This window comes from Rhinopithecus roxellana, chromosome 18 (genome assembly GCF_007565055.1).
Source record: "Rhinopithecus roxellana isolate Shanxi Qingling chromosome 18, ASM756505v1, whole genome shotgun sequence".
Classification (NCBI taxonomy): domain Eukaryota; kingdom Metazoa; phylum Chordata; class Mammalia; order Primates; family Cercopithecidae; genus Rhinopithecus; species Rhinopithecus roxellana.
Window position 1 is genome coordinate 13,441,872 of NC_044566.1, and position 23,158 is coordinate 13,465,029.

At 44.8% G+C, this 23,158-nt stretch overlaps 2 protein-coding genes and 1 non-coding gene across 4 annotated transcripts in view; 2 read left to right on the forward strand and 1 right to left on the reverse strand.

Annotated features, from left to right (window-relative positions):
- The window catches only part of WIPF3 (WAS/WASL interacting protein family member 3), a 49,078-nt gene extending 44,642 nt beyond the window's left edge, over positions 1 to 4,436 (forward strand). The window contains exon 11 of the mRNA XM_030922414.1: positions 3,464 to 4,436. Within this exon, the coding sequence (XP_030778274.1) occupies positions 3,464 to 3,487 (24 nt within the window). The 3' untranslated portion in view covers positions 3,488 to 4,436. The remainder of the gene's footprint in view (positions 1 to 3,463) is intronic.
- LOC115894651 lies at positions 1,482 to 1,585 on the forward strand. Its single transcript, XR_004054795.1, has one exon. It is a non-coding gene; the product is annotated as a small nucleolar RNA U13 (small nucleolar RNA).
- Positions 4,437 to 9,048: 4,612 nt separating the features above from the next.
- The window catches only part of SCRN1 (secernin 1), a 71,089-nt gene continuing 56,979 nt past the window's right edge, over positions 9,049 to 23,158 (reverse strand). Inside the window, exons 7-8 of one of the 2 annotated variants that reach the window (XM_010376655.2) lie at positions 15,430 to 15,610; positions 9,049 to 13,084 (exon numbers count right to left, since the gene is read on the reverse strand). In XM_010376655.2, the coding sequence (XP_010374957.2) occupies positions 12,926 to 13,084; positions 15,430 to 15,610 (340 nt within the window). In that variant the 3' untranslated portion in view covers positions 9,049 to 12,925. The remainder of the gene's footprint in view (positions 13,085 to 15,429; positions 15,611 to 23,158) is intronic. The other variant, XM_030922135.1, reaches the window with a different exon arrangement.

Sequence of the window (23,158 nt, forward strand, 5' to 3'; positions counted from 1 at the left end):
CTGTTAGAAATATTCAGCAAAGTAGCAGGATACGAAGTCAACATACAAAAATATGGTTGTATTTCTACATACTAACAATGAGCAATCTGAAAAGAAAATTACAGAAACAATTCCATTTATAATAGCATAGAAAAGAATGAAATACTTAGCAGTTAACCAAAGAGGTGAAAGATTTGTATAATGAAAACTATAAAACACAGCTGAAATAAATTAAATAAGACATAAATAAATGCAAACACATCCCATGTTCATGGGTTAGAAGACTTAATATTGTTAAGACGTCAATATTACCCAAAGCAATCTGCAGATTCAGTATAAACCCTACTAAAATCTCAATGACATTTTTTTTCAGAAATAGAAAAACCCAGAATCCTAAAAGAAGAATCCTAAAATTCACATGGAATCTCAAGGAACTCCTTGAAATAGCCACAACAATCTTGAAAAAGAAGAAGAATCTAGGGGACTCATACTTCCTATTTCAAAACTATAATAATCGAAACAGTGTGGTACTGGTGTAAAGACAGACATACAGACCAATGGGATAGAATAAAAAGCAATAAATAAATAGAATAAAAAGAAATAAACCCTTGCATATACGGTCAAATGATTTTAACAAGCATGCCAAGACCCTTCAATAGGGAAAGGGTAGTATTTTCAACAAATGATGCTAGGAACACTGGATATCCCTATGTAGAAGAATGAAGTTGGACCCCTACTAATACCATATGCAAAAATTTACTCAAAATGAATCGAAGACCTAAATGTAGTACCCGAAACTGTAAAACTCTTAGGAGAAATCACAGGGCAAAAGCTTCATGACATTGGATTTGACAGTGATTTCTTGGATATGACACCAAAGGCATAGGCAACAGATAAGCAAACTGGACTTCGTGAAAATCTTTAAAATCTGCATATCAAAAACAACATAAAAAAGAAAAGGCAACCCACAGAATGGGAGGAGATATTTGCATATCATATATCTGATAAGAGATTAATATCCATAATATGTAGAGAACTTATGAAACTCAACAACAAGAAAACAAATAACCTAATTTAAAAAGGAGCAATGGACTTGAATAGACATTTCTCCAAAGAAGATAAACAAATGGCCAAAGAGCAGAGGAAAAGTTGCTCAGCATCACTAATCATTAGAGAAATACAAATCAAAATTACAATGAGACAACACCTCATACACATCAAGATGGCTGCTATCAAAACAAAACAAAATAACAAGTGGTGGCAAAGATGTGGAGAAAATGGAACCCTTATGCACCGTCGGTGAGAATGTGAAATGGTACAGCTGCTGTGGAAAACAGTATGGCAGTTCCTCAAAAACTAAAAAACAGAATTACCATATGATCTGGCACTTCCACTTCTGGGTATATACCCAAAAGAATCTAAAGCAGAGCCTGGAAGAGGTATTTGTACACCCATGTTCATAGCAGCATTATTTACAATAGCTAAAATGTAGAAGCAGCTTGAGCCTTTTGTAGTTGATGAGTGCGATGATTGGGTATTCATGTGCATGTGTGAGATGTGCCACCTCTGAACCTTGTTACAGCCTTGGCACATTACCCATCTGACCTGAACTTGGAAAAATAAAATAAAATAAATAAAATAAATAAAATGTAGAAGCAACTCAAGTATCATAGATAGATGAATGGATAAACAAAACGTGATGTACACATGTACGGTGGAATATTATCCAGCTTAAAAAGTAGGAAGTTCTAAAATATGCTTCAGTATGGATGAACATTGAGAACATTATTCTAAGTGAAATAAGCCACTCACAAAAGACAAACACTATATGCTTCCATTTACATAAGTACTTACGGTAGTAGAGACAGAAAGTAGACTGGTGCTTGCCAGAGATTAGAGGGAAAAAGAAAATTGAGAGGTATTGTTTAATGGGTACAGAGTCTCAGTTTTACAAGATGAAAAGAGTTAAACAAAAGTGGGTACTGCTGATTGGTTGCACAACATTATGAATGTATTTAATACCCCTAAATTAGACACTTAAAAATGATTATTAGTTAGCTGGGTGTGGTGGCTCATGCTTGTAATCCTAGCACTTTGGGAGGCCAAGACAGTTGGATCACCTGAGATTGGGAGTTCGAGACCAGCCTGACCAACATGGAGAAACCCCATCTCTACTAAAAATACAAAATTAGCCAGGTATGGTGGTGCATGCCTGTAATCCCAGCTACTTGGGAGGCTGAGGCAGGAGAATTGCTTGAACCCATGGATGGAGGTTGCGGTGAGCCAAGATCACACCATTGCATTCCAGCCTGGGCAACAAGAGTGAAACTCTGTCCCCCCGCAAAAAAAAAGTTACTAGTGTAAATTTTATGTTATTTGTATTTTACCACAATAAAAGTGGAGAAAAAACGTTAATAGGCATTCACTCTGGAAGACTATGGCTGACTTTTACTTTCTTCTTTTTGCATTTGTACAATTTCCAAGTTTTTTACAATGATTATACTATTCCTGTCATCAGGAAAATATAGTAATAATCATAATCATGTTCCTTCATATTTGTATGGCTCTTTACATTTTTCAGTTAGCTTGCATAAGTTATATCATCTAGTCCTTTTAATAACCCTGTGATGTAAGCTGGAGAGATACCTTTAATGCCATTTTTATAGAAAACTGCTCTAGAAATTTGAAGAACTTGCCCATGTCACAATGCCCAGACCTTCTGACCTCTTGTCCAGTGCTTCTTCCATAATGCCTCACTGCTTTTCCTGGCATGTTAGAATCTCCAGGGACAAGAATCCTCCTCACTACCAATGTGTCAGACATTGTGCAGGATCTGGTTCCCAGCTTCGTGGCAGGCATGCACCCAGATCACCTGAGTCTGGTGGTTTTGATCTCCGCCTGCCAGTCTAGTCAAGGTGGATTGTAAAGTCTCCTTTGGGCATTCCACAGTCAAAAAGATCTTTGTATCTCACTGGATACCATCTTAATTCATTTTCACTGCAGTGAGACACAAAACAATCACCCAGAGAAATCACTGGGTTCTAGACATTGCAAACAATACCCCAGGGACTGCTCTTTTTTATGGATAGAGTGGTCAGTGCATGGGTGGGAGCCCTGGGCTGGAAGTCTGAATGCCTAAATCTGTTTCTTGCCTTTCCACTGCCTTGACTTGGGATCTCCAGCATGTTTTTTGATTTCCCTGAGCTTTCTGTCAAGTGAATTGCTGATGATCAGTTCTATAAATGTTTATAAAACAGTATTAGGTCCTCACATACCATCAACTACATATCCCATTTCATCATGTTTCCACCTACAGTCCCTTGGGTAAAAAGCAGCTCTTTGCATAAGCATCTCCCCAAACTTGACAGCCTTGCATGAATGAGAAGCTGCAGTGTCCAGCCTGTTTGGGGGGGTAGAGTAGGAGGGCTTTCATGTGCAAGAGTCTTCTAACTCCACCTGGTAATGTTCTGTTATGTTTCCACAGTTATCTCTGAAGACTCTTCGGTGAGAAGACAGATGAAGCCAAGGTCCTGGGGTTCCAGGTTGCAGAACAACATGTCAGACCCCGCCCACCCCATGCTCAAGCTGTAATTCAGTTGGCATACAGGCTTGGAATTGAGAATTTATTTATTGTAAATATGTGGTTTGCACGGGCTTTAAAGCAGTATTTTAATGGACTTTTATTTCAGTAATATTTTTTAAAACACCCCTCATTTTTCCGTTTTTTACACTGCATCTTGGCATTTGTCTGTCAGCTCAGATAGAGCCCTGTCCCTCCACCTAGTGCCCGCTCCATGACTGTGAATATGCTTGCAGGCTGGCCCTTCCTAGATTCTGAACCATTTGTAGAGAGTCCTTCGTTTGCAGGTAGCCCCAAAGTTATAAATATCCACAACGGCTTCTTATTGGCATGATTTTATATTCTCATCACACTAACTGCAAAATCAAACCAAACAATGCCTTATCAATGATGCAGCTCAGAGGAAGTAGTGTGTTCCCCACACCCAGACAGTGCCGCGCGGCCTCCAGGGAACGAGATGCCATGTCTCGCTTTCATTTTGCAGTACAGGGATTTTTTTTTTTTCTGCTTAATGTAAATATATCACAAAGTAAAGGCAAGAGTGGGCTTGGCCCCTCAGATGCCGACCACAGGGCCCCTTTTGTAACTGAATAATCCTCCAAGTAGCCAATGCTCCTACTGTTTACAGTGTCCCTAGTGCCCAAGTCTCTGTCACTTTCCTTCTGTTCCCTCCAAGTTCCCAGTCCCATCCCGGTAGCCAGCTTTACGAGATTTTGCTGTTTCTTCCCTGCAGATTAAAAACATACACAACTCATCATTATGCTAAACTACCAATTGTATCTCAGAGGTCTCCCCTTCTGCCCTTGCTTCAAGTGTGGACTTCATGGAAAATATGACATGAAAAAGTGTAGAATGAAACATCGTGTGAAATACCTGCCACAAATACCTGGTGCCTCACTGCCCCCTTCTTAGGATCCTTGGAGCCACCATCGGGCAAAACCTAGCTCCCTTCTGAGCTAAAGGAGAACCTTGCCTGACAACTCCACATTCATTCCCTTGTGGTGAGCACCTGTCTGTGGGGAGATGTGTGCAAGCTCTGCCACTCTGAATATGGAAAGGTCAGGCCGGGCTGGGCCTGCTCTTCACTCCCTCTTCTTGATCCTGCAGGGAGTGGAAGTGTGTTTTTGCTTGCTGCCTGATCCCTGATGTTCCCCATCCTTGGTCGGGGAAGACTGTGACAGAGGAAGGAGAAAAAATAGAAGGAAACAGACTGATCCCTGGGCTGTGCTCAAAATAGCTGCCCTTTAAAGGAAATCAGGCAGGGAGGGGAGGGAAGCCAGTGAAAAGAAATTTGCTTTGCAACACCCCACACACACATTCACCCCCGAAGGATATCGTGTCCAGACCAAGCCATCCAGAAAGGCAGCCGGTCAGGAGGGTGTGGGCAAACATGACTGCATCTGCCTCACTGTTGTCTGGAGTAAAGACCCAGGTGGTGTCCTGCCGCAGTGCTGTGCTTTCTCATTCCAGATGGAAGCAAGTGAGCCAGGGTCAAATTCCCATCTCTGGGGGAATGAATCAAGCCAAAACTGTAACAGCTAAATCAATAGAAAAGAAGTTTTTGCAGGTCATCAGCTCTGGGCATAACTAATTTGTTTTATTGGTTCTGGAAGATTTCCAAAAAGCCAGAATTTATTATTATAACATTGTCCACTCCACCGCCCTCACAGTTGTATAAAATAATTATAAAAGTTTTAATGATCCTGATTAAGAAGACCCTGAACAAAGGCAACTCCACCTTCAGAGTAGACTGCCTGCCCTAATGAGGTGTTTAGGCATTCGCGTCCCCTGTGGCTGGGATGGAAATTAAAATAACACTATTTAAGGACAGAGGGGGCCGGGAGCAGTGGCTCACGCATGTAATCCCAGCACTTTGGGAGGCCGAGGTGGGTGGATTACTTGAGGTCAGGAGTTCAAGGCCAGCCTGGCCAACATGGTGAAACCCTGTCTCTACTCAAATACAAAAAATTAGCTGGGCGTGGTGGCTCACACCTGTAATCCCAGCAATTTGGGAGGCTCAGGCACAAGAATCACTTGAACCCTGGAGGCGGAGGTTGCAGTGAGCTGAGATGGTGCTACTGCACTCCAGCCTGGGCAACAGAGCAAGACCCTAATTCAAAAAAAAAAAAAAAAAAAAAAAAAAAACAGAGGGGAGGAAGGAGCAGAAACCAAAAATGGCAATTAGGGCGAAATCTCAGGAATGTGGCATCCCATCTCCCCTTGAGACCTATCACTGAACTCACAACCCTTGGAGCTCATGCTGGTGCACTGAGTTCCTTTGGCGGTATAAAGGTTTAACCCCTTGACTGTAAACTCTGAGTCATACAGTCCCCGCCATTGTCACATATTCTCAATGACACTGCAGTCTGTGACTTCTCCAATGTTTCACCTGTATTTTATTTTTATTGATGTCTCCTTCTGCAGATTAATTTCTTTGTACTTAATAAACTTTAGTAAGCGGAAATGCTTCCAGTCGTTTCCTTGTTAAAACCCATCAATGGTCACCAATATTAATCTAAATCAAACATTTTTAAGGATCAGGAGAAGTTGAAGTTCTAAGAATGACAAAAAATAGATATTTACATGGATAAACTGCTTGCTGTAACATACTGTTAGATAACAGGGCCTTTCTTTCTTGAGCTAACTAGCCTAACTGGTATTTGGAAAAACCAAGCAAGAAAAAAAAAAATTTCTCAGGTGAATTTTGAAAAAAGTAGGTAACACTATATTCAGTTTGATTAACATAGAATGGGTGGAGTATTGCTTATAAATTCTGCTAAATTGTGTTGAAATAGAACAACCTTCACCCTACGTGCACTTAGCCTCACTCCCAACTCAGCAAACCCCTCAAAAAAGCCTCCTGTAGGAACAGAATCGTCTTGAATCCCCCCGTAGCATTTTAAGGTGGACCTTTGGGAACAGGGTTCAGGGGAGGTGAGATTTATCTGCTAGGTAAGCTATCTCAGAGATAGTGCTTGGAGGGCAAACCAGGATCTGAATCTCCGTTTTGCCTCTTACATGTTGCCTCTTACAGTCTGTGCCTCAGCTTCCTCTTTTGTCAAAAGGGGACATAAATATGTATCCGAGTGTATACTGGTGAAGATTCAATGATGTAATACACATGGGCAAGCCCTCAGCCCTTGAATCACAACGGAGCCGGTGACTGCACACCCTGCACCCCGGGGAGCGGTCAGTTTGCTGATTCCGTGCTTGGGCACAAACAGGGCTCTGCTGGCTGCATCCCAGGCACTCTATTCAATATTTGCTGAGCTGCTCAGACCACACTTCACTAACTCTGCTGCTGGATAACAATGAGAGAGCAGTCATTAAAATTCATAGATGTTCCTGAAATAAATCTCATCTAGAAACTAATTTCAAAGCTGGTTACTACACACTTTGCATCAGAATTAGTTAAGGGGCCGTTTTATCGCTCTTATTGGTGGAGATACAGATTGGCTCTTTCATGGCCAAAAGGGCCGGTCTGAGTGGGGAAGAAAAAGTAAGGGCCGAAGACAATCTACAAAGTGGACGATGAACCTCAAAGTCACATTGAGTGTGGCAGTGGTGAAGTAGCTAGAAGTGTAAGCACCTTTTATGGAGTTAAGTGTGGGAGACATGGTTCCTAGAGAGGGAGTAAGTTAATGGGAAGGGCTGTGGACTCCAGAAGCAAGTTCCAAATTCTCAGACGGTGCCCCAGGAGGCTTCAGCATTCTCCATCCACCCATTCTGTTATGGGTTGAATTGTGTCCCCACAAAATCCATATGTTGAAGTCCTAAGCCCCAGTACCTCAGAATATGACCTTATTTAGAAATAGGCCCATTGCAGATTCCGTTAGTGAAGATGAGGTCATAGTGGATCAGGGTGGGCCCCTGATGCAGTATGACTGGTGTCCTTACAAAATGAAGAAATCGGACACAGATATAGACACAGGGAGAACGCCACATGAAGATGAAGGCAGAGATAATCAGGATGCTGCTTCTATGGGCCCCGAAGTGCTGAAGATTGCCAGCAAGCCACCAGAAGATGGCAAGAGACACGAAACACATTCTCTCTCACGCCCCTCAAAAGGAACCAACCCTGCAGATGCCTTATTCCTGGGACATCTGCGCTCCAGAACTGGGAACCAGGAAATTTCTCCTGGTCATGCTGCCCCGTTTGTGGTACTTTGTGACGGCAGCCCCGGCAAAAGAATATAGGCCCTGTCACCCAGAGCTGTGCAGGAGGGTACAATGTTTATGAAAAGAGAAGTAGGAATAAAATTTCAGAATTAGCAGTTCCTTGTCATGTAAACAGAGCAGTCATCTACCCTGACCTTGAAACAGGTCACTCACTGCAGGTGACTAAGTGCTATCTTCACGAGCAAGACATTCAGTTGCGTTTTGCCTGTCACAGTGGAGAGAGAGTCATGGAAAGCAAGCTGGCATTTCTGGGTCACAGGAGTGGAGAGAGCTGGCTTTTTCACTAAGTGGCATCCTCTCCTGTTGTGGCATTGCTAACGCGTTGGAATCAAGACGCCTGGTACACAGTACCAGCCACTCTGATGATCTAGACTTCCATTCTAGTAACTGTGGTAAAATACACATAAAGTCTACCATCCTTACCATGTTTAGTGTTTAATTCATTCGTGTTGTGTACATTCATATTGTTGTACAACCGTCACCACCATCCCTCTCCATAACTCATCTTGCGAAACTTTCTGAAACTCTATACTCATTAAACAGTAACTCCCAATTTCTCCCCCACACCAGCCCGAGCAACCACCCTTCTAATTTCTGTCCCTATGATTTTGACTGCTCTAGGTACCTCATAGAAATGAAACCATATAATATTCATGACTGGTTGATTTCACAGAGCATAACATCCTTAAAGTTCATCCATGTTGTAGCATGTCAGAATCTGCTTCCATTTTTTTTAAGGATGAATAATATTCCATTGTATGGATATAACATTTTGTTTCTCCATTCTTCCATCTGTGGATACTTGAGTTGCTTCCAGATTTTCACATTGTGAATAGTGCTACTATGAACATGGGTGTGCAACCTCTCTTCCAGACCCTACTTTCAGCTCTGTTGTGTATACCCAGAAGTGGGATTGCCTGATTACAGGATAGTTCTATTTTTAATTTTTTGAGCAACTCCATACTGTTTCCCACGATGGATGCACTGTTTTACATTCCCACCAACAGTGCATAAGGGTTCCAATTTCTCCACATTTGTTATTTTCTGGTTGTGGTTTGTTGTTGCTGTTGTTGTTGTTTTTGATAGTAGCTATCCTGATGGGTGTGAGGTGATACTTCGTTGTGGTTTTATATTTAAAGACTGAATTTACCCACAGAACATTACATAATGCAAGAAACTGCTGAACTGACTGTTTACTGAATATTCCAGCCAGAAAAATGTATCTCTTCTCATACATCTTCTATGTTGCGACTGAGGCCCACATTTATTTACGAGACACAAAACAGAAGAGGCCACTCCACTGGATGTTAATTTCAGGGTTTTTTTTTATTGTATGCTTGATGCATTTAGAGACAATTCCAAGGGCAAGCACTGGATAGGGATATTATCTGCTTTGTAGATATTTGTACAAAAGATTGTTAACACTACATGGTCAGTTCCCACTGCAGGAAACAGAATGATTTTCTTTTCTTTCTTTCTTTTTTTTTTATTATTCCCTGCCAATAGCATTTTCCATCTAACACATTTAAATTCTCACAACATAATTGCAAACATGTACATATTGGTTCCCACGAGAAATCTGCAGGTGACATTTGGGCATGTTTGGAGTCAATCAGATAAAGCACATTATGACAGAAACCATAAGAGGGGAGCTGGGACCTGGGACTGTGCAGAATGAAAACCCACGGCTACGGGAAGCATAAGCTTGTGCTGCAACGGCACGTGCACATGACCTGCCACTCCTGGCCCTCCACGGAGCATGCCCAGCGAGGGCGCCTCCTCCCTCCCTCCTCCACATGCTTCCTTCCTAAGGCTGAGAGTTCAACTGAAGACCTTCCTCAATAAATGACAGAGGGCTCTTCAGTCAGGAATGCAGTTAGTGGTTTCATGACAGACACACTGGTCCCACCCGGCTTCCCTGCAGAATCAGCCAGAGCTGTATAACACCTGTACCAATGTGGGATGACATCAGCTAGGAAGCAAAGTAATTTGCCTGGTTGATAATTATTTTTTATACCTAATGATTCACCCAGTAGTAAAGGAACCCCACAGCTAAGATCTAATGGGCAAATACCTGCTCTGTTAGTTTATAAGAAAGACTCGTTCTAATAACACCGGGTCTTATGTCATTGGGCACCAAGGAATCTCCGTAATTTCGATTATATCTTTATTCTACCTAAAGTTTCAAAGCACCTCCAAGAATGAAAGGGTACTATTTCTGTTTTGCTACTTTACTCCTGCCAGAGCTTCTGTCCTGGAATATGAGGGCTATTTTCACCTATAGTCAATCCCATCTATTAGATAAGACTAGCTAGCTTATGTTTGGTTATAGGGCAAGGGAGTGGGGGAGAGATTCTGTCCTTTCTGGCCATGGCTTCTTTCTGCACAAGCATGCTCAGCCCCCACCCCAGTCTGAAAAGATACACAAAGGGTCTCCTAGGAAGCTACTTATACACTGTGACCCTTAAACACAATTTTTGCATTTCATCTTGAATATTCATGTTCCCCATACTGCCTTCAGAAAAACAATCCCTGGTCAACAAATTATTCATGTAACAAGCATTTTTCCAAAGCAGAATCTGTTAGGAACATTTAAATATGAACATTCCTCACCGTAACAGCCTGCTCGAAACCCAACAACCTATTTCCAGCTGTTAATATAAGTACATAAAATCCCTAAAAGTAAGTGCAGCCACATCAGCAGATTCTCTGCTCTCTTCTTCTCTTTCTCCACCCATTCCAATGCACAACTGTCCACTGCACTTACAGACCACCTCCAGACCTGATGGGAGCTGCCACGCCCCTTTTAACTTTTGCCAGGCTGTGCCATGCCCTCTAGTGGTAGGACTAGGACATCACAATTGTGGTGTAGAGTATTAGCATTAGCCAAGACAGCCCTCAATTAGGGCTGCCTTCTTTAAGAAGCTTGACCAAGGTCAATGTCCCCTAACAGAAGTAGCCATTGTGTTTCCCAATGGGTAATGACACAAAGCGGGTAGGGTTATCCATGGCCTTTGGCCCACAGAAATGAAACCAGGCTTCTATGTAATTCATTCTCACTAGACTTCTTTCGGTCAAATTCTGAATCACCTTGGTTATCTCAGACATGTCAGGTCTGATGAGACATTTCATAGTAGGCGAAGGTGAAATCACGCAGTGAAATTTTAGAGCGGCTTTCTGCATCATCTTGCTTTACATAGCCACTTGGAACATGGACTTGGGAGGGGAGAGGTACCTACGTCACCCTTGAACCTCACTTTCCCCCCCTTAACAGTGATAGAAAGACACTTTTAGAATAGCCGCCCCACCTAAAAGAACACTCTAAATTCACCAACAGTGAAAGCCCGGGCCAAACCTGCGTGAAGCTCTTAGCAGCTACAGGCCACCATTATTGGTTGCCGTTAACTCTGTCAGCTGAAATCGTCTTCCCATCGCCCACAATGTGTGGTTAATGATTTTATATACAGAGTTTACAAAACTGCTGAGCAAAAAGCTCATGGCACTCCTACACTCATGCTCTTGGAGAGTTGGTAGGAAAAAAGAATGTGTTCTGATGAAACCTCTGAGCCTCACTGTTCACATCCATGTAATGGGGCTGGGTCCCCTCAAAATCTCATGATACAGCTGCTGGGAAGGAGTTATTAACCCTGTCATTTCCCAGATAGCTGATACTCACAATGTTTCCATTTGCAGATTCCTGCCAAGAATGATGAGGCAGGATTAGGCCCCACTGGTGCTCTCCCACTAGTGCTCTCCCACTAGCTGCTGTATTTACGTACACTTCTGTTCATCATCTCTGCCCATTTCAGGAGTGGCTGAGAGCTTGAATAGATGGCGGTAAGCTCCCCACCACCACCCCACGCCCAGTGCAGCTACCCACCTGAATGAAGGCAGCTCCTGGGACATGTGAGGTGTGAGGAGTCGGGGGAAGAGCCAGGGAAGTCAGCTGCTTTGTATTTGGATTTGTGGGATGTAAAGGGCTTGGCACGAAGGGTGGGGCCTGAACTGGTATCCTACAGAGAAATGCTTCTATATCCATCTGTCACCTCCTTGCCCTCTGTCTTCCCAGTGCTAAGCCCATCTGGTCTTCCTTGCATGCTTTTCTATGCTCTGGTAGTCAGTCAAATCCTTTAAGTGAACCCGACATTGTAAACAAATCAGTTTAATTAAAGTCTCTCTGTTGAGATAATGTAGTGACTGCTAGGATTCCAGCTATTTAACTAGAATCTAAATAGTCAAGAGTTCCTCCTTTTCTTTCCCTCGTTAGCAGAGAGATTCACCGCTCTGTGGGTGGAACTGTGCCATAAGGCCATTCAATCACTCCTGGACTAGCTGTTGGTAACTAGACTGCGAATCATTTCTACACAACGAATCCTGTGGTGGCTGTGCTGCTGTAGGGAGAGCTGCCGCCTGGGACATCGATGCAGTGATTCAGAAGGCCACCAGCATGGCTACCTCTGAATCTCAGAAGTGAATAGGCTCCGGCTAATAAATTATCAGCTCTCCTGTAAGTGGAAGCAGCTCTGCAGTCCACCACATGTAAGCACAGTGCACGGAAAATGGGAAGACAGGTTCTTCAGAAGCCCAGGATGTAGGAAGGAGCCAGGACTGGAGAGGGGTCCCTTTCTTCCTTCCCACTGGTCCTGTCCCCCAGAAGACACCTGTGGAGACACTGTGCACCACAGGCATGCACTCACGGGAGGCAGGGAGGTTCCCCTTGACAACACACACAAGAGCCCTGTGTGTGTGCACAAATGCCTCTTGTTAACCTGAAAGAAACCGCTACTGAGGGAAAGACTAAGACTTCAAAAGAATTTGCTTTTCCCGCCAACTCAGCACTGTGGAGCCTGCCTTTGAAGGCTTGATGAACTCTAGTCCTCTTGTAAAAGGCTAATGTGTCCATTGCCACTGAAATACAATAATAGCAGCTTAAAATCCACAATTAGTCACACAACCGAACAACAGGCAACGGGATACATGTTACACTGCACAGGAAGGAGACCTACATTGCAGAAGGGGACACTGTGAGATTCAAGGCGGAACACAAGGTAACTGTTTGATCTGGCTTCGGAAAAGAAGGCCACATCTTAACTTTCTCATTTTACTCAAACAGGAGAGTGGTTTGTTTTGCTGGTAATTTAGTAAGGTGGGAAGTCTTAAATAAGAAGGGGAAAGGGAGCGCTTACTTCACTTAAAGAACTTAATCTCTGTGTCAACACAGTCATAGAAAAGGTCCCCCACTTCTGCAGGGTCCAGGGGCTCGGAGCTGGTCAGGATTTCCTCCATGGCTTCCAGGCCTTGCTTCTCCAGCTCCAGCATGGTGCTCCTCAGCTTGCGACCTTGCTCCTGAGGAAGGACACGACGGCTTTAGGTGTCAGCAAAACAGCGGGGGGCATTGCAGCAGACACTGAAAGCCTCTAGGGGGCCAGCTGGCTTCCTGCTCAAGGTCCTGTCCTCCTCACACTCCGTTTCTCACACGACTGCCGCAGGGATTGTTCTAGAATGCCAGTGTGGTTATGTCACTGCCCGACTTAGAACACTTGCACAGCTTCCTGCTGCCTTTAGGACAAAGCTCAGATCCCAGAGTGACACTGAGGGAATGCTTCCCCTGCATCTCCCTACTCCTCAGCTGGACTGAATTCACTGCAGCCCTCTGGCCTCTGATGCTGTCTCGCCCCTGCACAGGTGGCCCTGCCCTCTGGAGGGCCGTCCCCTTCCTCAGCGCTTGGTCGACGTGCACTCATCTTCAGTCTCCTTGCAAAGCCTTTCCTCTTCCCCGCACAGTGCCACGCCGTTCCCCCTGCCATGGGCGCTGTCTCCCACCTTGTGCTGGCTTGCCTCTGCAGCTGTGGCCCCTTGGATGGGAACCGGGCTCATTTCTATCCTCCAGTGACCGGGAGGGCACTCTCAAAAAATGTTCATTGAATGAAAAAAAACATGGATCAATGAATAAACAGGTGCCATGTCTCTCCCCTGTTCACTCTTTTTCTGAGACGGTGAGTTCACTGCTTCCATGGGACTCACTCATTTATGGCAGATGATAGTGAAAGCTTTCATTTGCCCCATGAGTCCCAGAACTGAGAAGCTGCTCTCACCGCCCGCCCACCACTGCGCCATGCAGTGACCTGAGAGTCGTTTCTAAATTTCAAAACCCACCAGCCTCAGCAGTCTCATCTCTTTGAACACACAGCCCTTTCTACCTCTTCATTCTAATTAACCAAATATCCACCACACAGCGACAGTTTTCATCTACTTGGGGCTTACAGTCATCCACCAAGAACATAAACACTGTCAGGAGCTACTGTGGACAGCCCTGGAGAAAGCACAGTTGAATGCAGTGGCAGCATGCATGCTTGCGATCTTCTGCCAGGCTTTGTAGGCTGGTGGGGAGAAGAGATGTAAAATACCTGGGCGACCTTTACGTGTTTAATGGTCTCTTCTGTGGAAGAGCAGGGCAAGCTCTCAGAAAAGTGAGACAGCCCTTCTCAGAGATGCTGTCTGAATTCATCTGGATGGACTGCTTGGGTTTCCCTCTTGATATCCTTTTTCTATAGTCCACCATGTCAAATGCAAGAGGCTCACACCATCCACAGCACCAATTTATACAAAAGGTCCTCCTTTCGGGCCCTTCAGGCCAATATGGACCTACCTATTAAAAGCTGTTACATAAATAGTTGGGGAAAACTGATGAGTGTCTAACAAACACATTCCTTCTTCCTCTCTTCAGCAAAATATAGGCTTGAATTTTATATCAAGTCCATCAGGGGTGGCTGCTGTGGACACACTGGGTGCTGTGGACACACTGGGTGCTGTGGACACACTGGGTGCTGTGGACACACTGGGTGCTGTGGAATGTGCTTTGGGGGGTTTTCTTGTTTGAATTGATGACTTATCACTTTATTAACCAAAGGTATGGGACTGGGGAGAGCTGCACTTTGAAGGATTACTACTTCTTTTTTAAAACTAGGAATATGAGGCCGGGCGTGGAGGCTCATGCTTGTAATCCCAGCACTTTGGGAGGCAGAAGCAGGCGGATTGCTTGAGCTCAGGAGTTCAAGACCAGCCTGGCCAACATGGTGAAACCCTGTTTCTACTAAAAATACAAAAAAAAAAAAAAAAAAAAAAAAAACCCCTAGGAATACGAGAATATTTTCTAAAACTATGTTTGCACTATGGTAAAACATATGTATTATAACATAAAATTTACCATTTAAAAACTTTAAAACATACAGTTCAGTGCATTAAACTCATTCACAATGTTGTACGACCAGCACCACCAGCCATCTCCAAAACTTTTTGAAGCAACATATTGTATCTTTAAATAAAATGTTGCCAGCAAATACAACTTTTTACCCCCAAAAGCACATAAATAATTTTACACAGTATGTAACAGTTATCCCTACTGTACTGCATATTCCTAAGTAAGATACCCAGCCTGCTGAGTTCCAGAATAACATGAGAAGGAGAAGCTTTGTCTTATTTGGTTTCAAGAGCCCGGGCAGGAAAATGAACACCAGCTTTCTAGGAAGGGCCCCAGGAACCTGGCCTCTGGGAGGAACCTGGCCTCTGGGAGGAGCCTGGCCACACTGGATGGGTGGGGGGAGGGTCTCACTTGTCATCTGCTTCCCTGCCTCCTTCCTCGCTGACCTCACCCGCCCACCTCTGCCTCTGTGGCCCTCGTGCAAGCTCACCTGATCACTTTCGATGATGGCCCGTGCCCACTCGTGGGCTTTGTACAGCTCATGCCGGCGGTCTGGTTTCTCCTGGAACCGAGGCTCCTTTCTGGCAGGGTCGTCATCCCCAAAACAGGGAGACTGTGTTTTGGGGACAAGTTTTACATCATCCACAAAGATGAAAGGCTTGAATATGGATCTGGAGAGGAAGGAGAGGCACTTCAGCCAGGCAGAGGTTGGGGCCCAGGAACACCCAGAGACTATCCTTTTATTCAGCAAACACTGCCCAAGCCAACTTGTGGTAGGTGGTGGGTGGGGGGTGTGGGTGATGGGTGGGTGCCAAGAGAGACACAACTGCATGTTTTCGTCGCTATTTTAGCAAAACTAGCAGTCATTTACAAGCTGCAAATTCCTCTACTGACAGTACTGACAGTAAAGAGACATTAAAACAGACTTCCTTTGTTCTGAACCATTTGAGAGGACTCTTTCAGCAATAAAAAGTGAGGCAAACAAACAGTGTTCTGAGAAAGGGTGCAAGGAGCCATCTAGCTGAGTGAGAGGTTTGCCTTTTTTTTTTTTTTTTTTTTTTTTTTTTTTTTTTTTTTTACCGTGGTCTGAGAAGCAGCCTCTGGGAAGGGAAGGGCCTTTTGGTTTGGATTTGTTTTTAGTTTCTTCTGAGGTTCTACCTTACTGAAAAATCTATGGAATATCTCTGACAGACCCAAGGAGGGGACAGAGTAAGAAAGATGACAGAAGAGGCCTTGGAGGGTGCACACCACACAGAAGTCCGGTTGTGTGAGTGAGCTAGCACAGGGCACAGCAGGTAGCTAATGCCTCTGGCTCTCTTCAATTCAGTTCTCAAGCAGGATGGATGTTATCTTCAGGAAAACGGCTGTGCGCATGCCTGCATGTGTGTGTACTTGTGCATGTCTAGGACACATCACCACACACACACACACACACGAGAGCCACGCATATAAACAGCTGTGGCCTGGGATCCCAGGCCAACAGGGTGAGGGGCCAATACAGCTGACTGTAACACCGGGGAGACAGCCTTATCCCACCCTCCCTACACCCAGAGGAAACACTGCTGGATCAGAGGGCTGCTCCTGGCAGGCATGGGCACCTCTGGGTCCCAAGGATTGCCTGTTTTCAGCTACACCATGGGGCAGCACCTGCAATAACAGCAGGAGAGAAGGAACTCCCCATACGTGCCTCATATGTACAGGTTAGATTTGTCAGATTTGGACATTTTTTTCTCCTCTCAACAGGTGCACTGTGGCTCATCCCGGGTACCTCAAGTGGGCTAGAGGTGAGCTAAGATGTTGATTCTCTCAGCCCTGGGGCATCTGGGGCTTGAGGAAGCCAGGGCAGCCTTGCCAGTGTGCCACACAGGTATTAATAGTTTCAGGTATGGGCCAGGTGTGGTGGCTCACACCTGTAATCCCAGCATTTTGGGAGGCTGGGAAAGGCAGATCACTTGAGGTCAGGAGTTCGAGACCAGCCTGGCCAACATGGTAAAACCCCGTTTCTATTAAAAATTTTTTAAAAATTAGCCAGATGTGGTGGAGTGCTCCTGTAATCCCAGCTACTCAGGAGGTTGAGACAGGAGAATAGCTGGAACCCGGGAGGCAGAGGCTGCAGTGAGCCGAGATCATGCCATTGCACTCCAGCCTGGGTGACTGAGCGAGACTCTGTCTCAAAAACAAACAAAACAAACAAACAAAAACTATATTCAGGTATGCCATGACCTGAAAAGGGACTGGGAGCCAATAACCCTTGCTACCCAATTTTGTTATTGGACTTGCAGCAACAGTATTGGCTGCAGAACCTCAGGCCCCACCCTGTCCTGCTGAATCAGAATCTGCATTTGTAATAAGAGCCCTGTGGATTCATGACATATCCAAGTCTGAAGAGCGCTACTAAAGACACAACAGTAATGAGAAGTACCCTCTTAGGTTAGCTTCCTGATGTTGCCATGGGACAGGAGTCTCAAGTGAGAAAAGAAAGACACTGATCACAATATGCAAAATTGGGGCCCACACTAATTTAATTTCAGTATTAAAAGCAGTAAGACCTTCGTACCCCAAGCTGGTGAACTGAGTGGTACTAGTTGAGGACTAGTGTCAGGTACTCTGCTGTTCTCTATAGGTGATGTAAATATAAGTGGAGACTGGGCCCATCCTCCGATCCACTGGGAAGTACAAGGCATGCCACGCTGCGCCCACCTGCTCAAAGTCAAGCTCTGCCAAGAACCTTCCCTCCCCAGCCATCATCAAAAGAAGTTCCCCCTAAAGACATAGGGGAGCTACCCTTGTACAGAAGGAACACACACTGCCACTTCCTACAGCCCTTGAAAACAGAATGATTGCTCTACCCCTCTACTGAGTGTTGAATGAATGGCTGTTGAATATGAAAAAGGAATTATTGCAAAACCTAAAACTGTTTAAACCCATTTTGACTACATGAAATTGAATTCTCTAATTGGTGAGTCAGTTGATTCTGCAAAAGGGCTGCAGATGGAGGGCTCACTGAAAGAGGGCAATGGAGCAGTGGGGGAGGAGGAGGGCCAGGAGAGAGCACGCCTAGTCATCCACAACCAGCTGCCTCCAGGCTACCTCTGGGCTCTGACAGCAGGACTGCCTCACAACAGGCAGACATCCTACCCTTCAGGACCAGACAGCACTAGGGGTTTCCTGGGAAGTCAGTGCATGTCACATCAGCAGCATCAGCCTCCTTGGCTGGCACAGAGACCCTTCAGTGGTGGACAGGCCCGCGGCTCCCGCCCAGCAGCCCAGTCAGCTCTGTTTTCATCTCAGCTCCAGGGCTCTGCGCTGGGCAGAAATGGGCAGAGCCAAGACTCCCACCTGGGCTGGTAGGCTTCACAGTGGGACTGGTACAGGCTCAACACCTGGCAGCCAAGGGAACTGCGACCACGCCCTCCAGCAGAGCCCACTGAGCAGGCACCATGCAATGCTACTTCATTCAATCCCCATGCCACTCCAAAGCCCACTCCAAACACAAGTGGGAGCAGTATCTTCACCAGGAAACCTGCCATTTCACCCCTAAAACCTCAGTGCTTCCCTTACTGCGCATCTCAGGTCTCTTCTGACACAGGATCCCTTGGGAAAGCCATGCCAAGAAGTGAGGGAAGGGGACAGCCTGGCAGCACTGCTGGGCGGAGCTACCTCCTGCAGAGCAGGGCAGGTAACTGGGCTGGGACTTGGAATGGGGGTGTGAGTCCCTGCTCTACCTCTGACCCACTGTGGGCCCATGGTTTTCCCTCTCTGGCTCTTGTCTGACTACAATGATCTCAACAGTCCCTCCCAACTTCTACAACTAGTTTATTTCCATTTCTGTCACGAAGCTTGTAAACTGGTGATGCCAGCTTCAGTAAGCTCATGCTAACCACAGTCACGGTCTTCTGTATCCAATACAGGATAAATGCATAGTAAAAACTCAGAATGCTCTATGTGACGTAACTTTAAACCCACCCCAAGCTCACTGGAATGGAGAGGTTAATCAGTGAGGGTGTCTGGTGGCTTTTCTAAGAGAAGAGATACCATAAGTTTGTCCCGCTCATCTATCCATTTTAGTTTAAAAAGAATACATAATAAATATGAGGAGGTTCCCAAAATATTCTAAAGCAGCCAAAGCTCTCCAAAGATTTTTTCAAAGTTTAGTATATTCAACTAATAAAAAATATAAAGCCTAAATGTATTGAGGTGGTTACAAGCTTGTTTGAGATTGAATAAATTATATAACTAATAAATAAGGGTATCTAAAAAATAATAACTACATAAAATATTAACAAAAATTATTGCTGATAATAATTGCAATATTAATAATTGTTTCAACCAGGATGTGGAAATTATCTATAATTCTGGTTTCATCATTTGTGTCTATGTACCCAGAAAAGGGGAATGGGGGTAACTCAGTGGTTCCCAGATGTTTTGATTTCTTTCAGTCTTTACAGAAAATCACACTTAGAATTCCAAATAGATAAGGAGATACTCTGACATTTTCCCACAGGTGAGCCACAGATGGTAGCTTCTTAAATGCTACTTGAATTAATAAAAGCCCATTAACGGATACACCCACTGTCTCCACCACGTACACTTAGCAGATACACCCAACCGTGTCCAGCCCACCTGACCGGGATGAGGCCCACTTCATCAGACACATGGGATGCCCCCGAGTGTCCCGTGGGCGGCTTGGATGCGGAACACACTGAAAAGCCTCCAGAAGGCTGATTCCGCCTCTGTCCTCAGGGCTCGCTCCCAGATCGACCTTCGGAAAAGTCACCAAACCCTGGGCTGGGAATGTGCCCCAGTCACTCAGCCTTCTGTGGTGCGGTGTGACAGGAATACAAGATGATGGGCCCAAAAGGACAAAGTGCTTCCAATGGCGAGGCGCAGCCCAGCAGCCAGTTCATGAGGAGGTTCAGAGCTGGCTGAGCTACTTTAAAGGGACCTTGTGAGGGGCGGTTAAACTAATGAGACCACGAGCAACACTAAAGGAAGCCTCCCTTCAGCCTTCAGCTCTCACGAAGACAAATCTAAGGGCTGAGGCACACAGTCCCATGACACGATGCACAGCATGGGCATGCAAGCTCCGTTGCAGAGAACTGCAGAATTTTAGCCTTGAGTGACAATGTGAGGCACAGCCAAGAAACATACTCCACTGGACACACCGTTCCCTCATCTGCCCCTTTTTTCCTCTAAAGCCTTGTGAGGGAGGCAGCATGCCAATGCAAACAAACTATTTTCCAATCATTTGTTTTCTCATTTTGGAAGAACAGCAATATTATCATGAAAATCTCTAACATTTTATAGCACAGCATAATTCTCAAAGCATCTGCATTCAATTCTCATGGTACTCTCATTCATTCATTCATTCATTCATTCAGCAAATACATGTTGAGTCCTGGCGGAGCACCAGATACTGTTCTAGGTACTAGGGATACAGCAGTGAACAAAGAAGGGCAAACATTTCTGTCCCATTTTACATATGAGATGACTGAGGCTCACAGAAGCTAAGTGCTTTGTCCAAAATCACATTCCTACTAAGTGGCAGATCTAGAAGTAAATTCAGATCTAAATGCAAGGTCAGTTTTCCCCACTACCTCTCACTCTTAAATTCTTCTGTTAGTTTTCCCATACACCTTGTACTACTGCAGAAAAAGAAAATACTTTTTGTGCTTTAGAATGTATAATTTAATATCAGTGGCTAGCCAACACTGCTGTCCTCAAACATGGCTCTGCTCTTACTGAAGATGCAGAAACTCTCCAAGCAACAAACCAGGCTGATCCTGTGACCTGGAGTTCCTGGCAAATCTACTGAGGAGAATTAGCACAGAAAGAACAATACATAAACCCCTGTTCAGAGGAAGCTGCCCACCTTTGAACCAATCTCAAATAAACCTACAATACCAAGTTTCTCTCAGAAACGCAGGTGCCCCTCAGAGTGGTTCATCTATGTTTATTCCAGCTTTACTGTGAGCGACTTTAATCATAGAGTCAAAGTCACACCTGGCTCCCATAAACATATACACTTTCTATGTGCCCACAAAAATTAAAACAAAACAACCAAAAAAAAAAAAAAAAAAAACGTTTAAAGTCACACCTGGCTGAAAGCAGACCTAATCCATGAAGGGAGTTTCCATTTTAAAGGAAAAGAGAACCAGTACTTTTGAAGCACTAAACAGCCTTAAGGATGGTGGGCTGGATTCAGAGGCTCTGGGAAGTTTTGAAAAGTCAAACGTGTAGGACAGAGAGAGGAGACGACTGGTGTTGGAAGAATTCAGAATGGAATTGGAGGGGTAGGCGCCATGTAGCCTAGGGCCTTCGGCTCTGTGTCTATCTGCGCAGGCCGTGCCCCACGTGGCTCCAAAGGCTGCATGAGTCATGCTGACCAAGGCTCATAATGTTTGCTCCAGTAACAAAAAGCTGTTTGTGACATTTGAATTATCTAGATGGCAATGTCTTGGCCATTTTAACTTCTCAAGATTAGTACACTGGCCCAGCACTTTGGGAGGCGGAGGCAGGCGAATAACCTGAGGTCAGGACTTTGAGACCAGCCTGGCCAAAATGGTGAAACCCCATCGTTACTAAAAATAAAAAATTAGCTGGGTGTGGTGGCACATGCCCATAGTCCCAGCTACTCAGGAGGCTGAGGCAGGAGAATTGTTTGAACCCAGGAGGTGGAGGTTGCAGTGAGCCAAGATCACACCACTGCACTCCAGCCTAGGTAACACAGTGAGATTCCATCTCCAAAAAAAGAAAAAAAGATTAGTACACTGAGAGCAGAAGAGGAAGAAACAAAGAAAACGCACCCACAAGTAAGGAGGTGGGGTGGAGGGGAATGTCCTGGCATCTCTCCAGCACCCTGCCACTAGTTAAAGTAGCTCAGACACACTATTTTCTTAGAACTTCTACGTTCTCCCCGCCTTCTGGTTTACCCATCCTGTATCTTGAGTATTTATTTTATTTCATTTTATTTTATTTTATTTTTAAGACAGAGTCTCACTTTGTCATGCAGGCTGGAGTGCAGTGGCTCAATCTCAGCTCACTGCAACATTTGCCTCCCAGGTTCAAGTGATTCTCCTGCCTCAGCCTCCAGAGTAGCTGGGATTACAGGCAAGCGCCACCACGCCTGGCTAACTTTTGTATTTTTTTTTAGTAGAGACAAGGTTTCGCCATGTTGGCCAGGCTGTTCTGGAATTCCTGACCTCAAGCGATCCACCCACCTTGGCCTCCCAAAGTGCTGGGGTTCCAGGCGTGAGCGGCCACACCTGGCCTGTATCTTGAGTATTTATTTGTGTATTTTCCTGCATGTGGGGGCCTCTCAGTGGTTTACTGGTCTAACAACTATATCTCTGAAAAAATTAGCTCAGATTTATGGCATCTGCCAATTTCTGTAGTGTAAATACCCCCACTGTGGCCCATTTCAAGGGGCCAATGACATCACCACATGTGGAGTTGGGAAGAGAGGCTCTTCTCACAAGCAGCTCTCTGTGATTCCAGCACACTGTAAGACTCTGAATTTCACACTGTCTCACAATGCTAAGGTACTTCTCTACTCCTCCCCCCTCCAATTCTTCACATCAATGAAGCTTTAACAAGTGCTGGCTTCCTAGGAAATGGTTTCCAAAGCTCAGAACCAGTACACTAAAGCCAATCGGTGTCACTCTTTGAATGACTGTGGCACACACTGACTCCACACAGTGTTGATGTGATGGAATTTGCCTTCTCAACATAATTAAGTGAAGAACTTCTGCATCTCCCTCAAGCATTGAAACTCTGCCTTCAGCATCTCCTTCCACCTCTCAACCTTACATAGTACCTAGCACATAGTAGGAGGGAGGGAGGGGAAAAGAGGATGTGAGCGCGTTATTTCAAGGAAAAGATCTATAATTAATACAGTGAGAAAAGGACAGAGAAGTGTCCAGGCAGGCAGACAACAGGAAGATCATGTTTTTTGGTTTTAACATTAACTGGGAAGGGTAAAGACTAAAGTGTGGTTCTTTTCCAAGTCCGCTACTGTGAAGCGATTTCTAACATTTTTAGCATTAACAGAAGCCAAAATCTCCCTAATTTTCTTGCCTAAAAAATCTAAGAAAAGGCAATTATGTTTCTTGCTGACAAAATACAATAAGTCGAGCATGCTCAATTACAGAGAAACACTGAAATGTTGAATAGAAAGAATAACAATGTATGTATGACAGTTCTACAGTCACGGTAGGAAA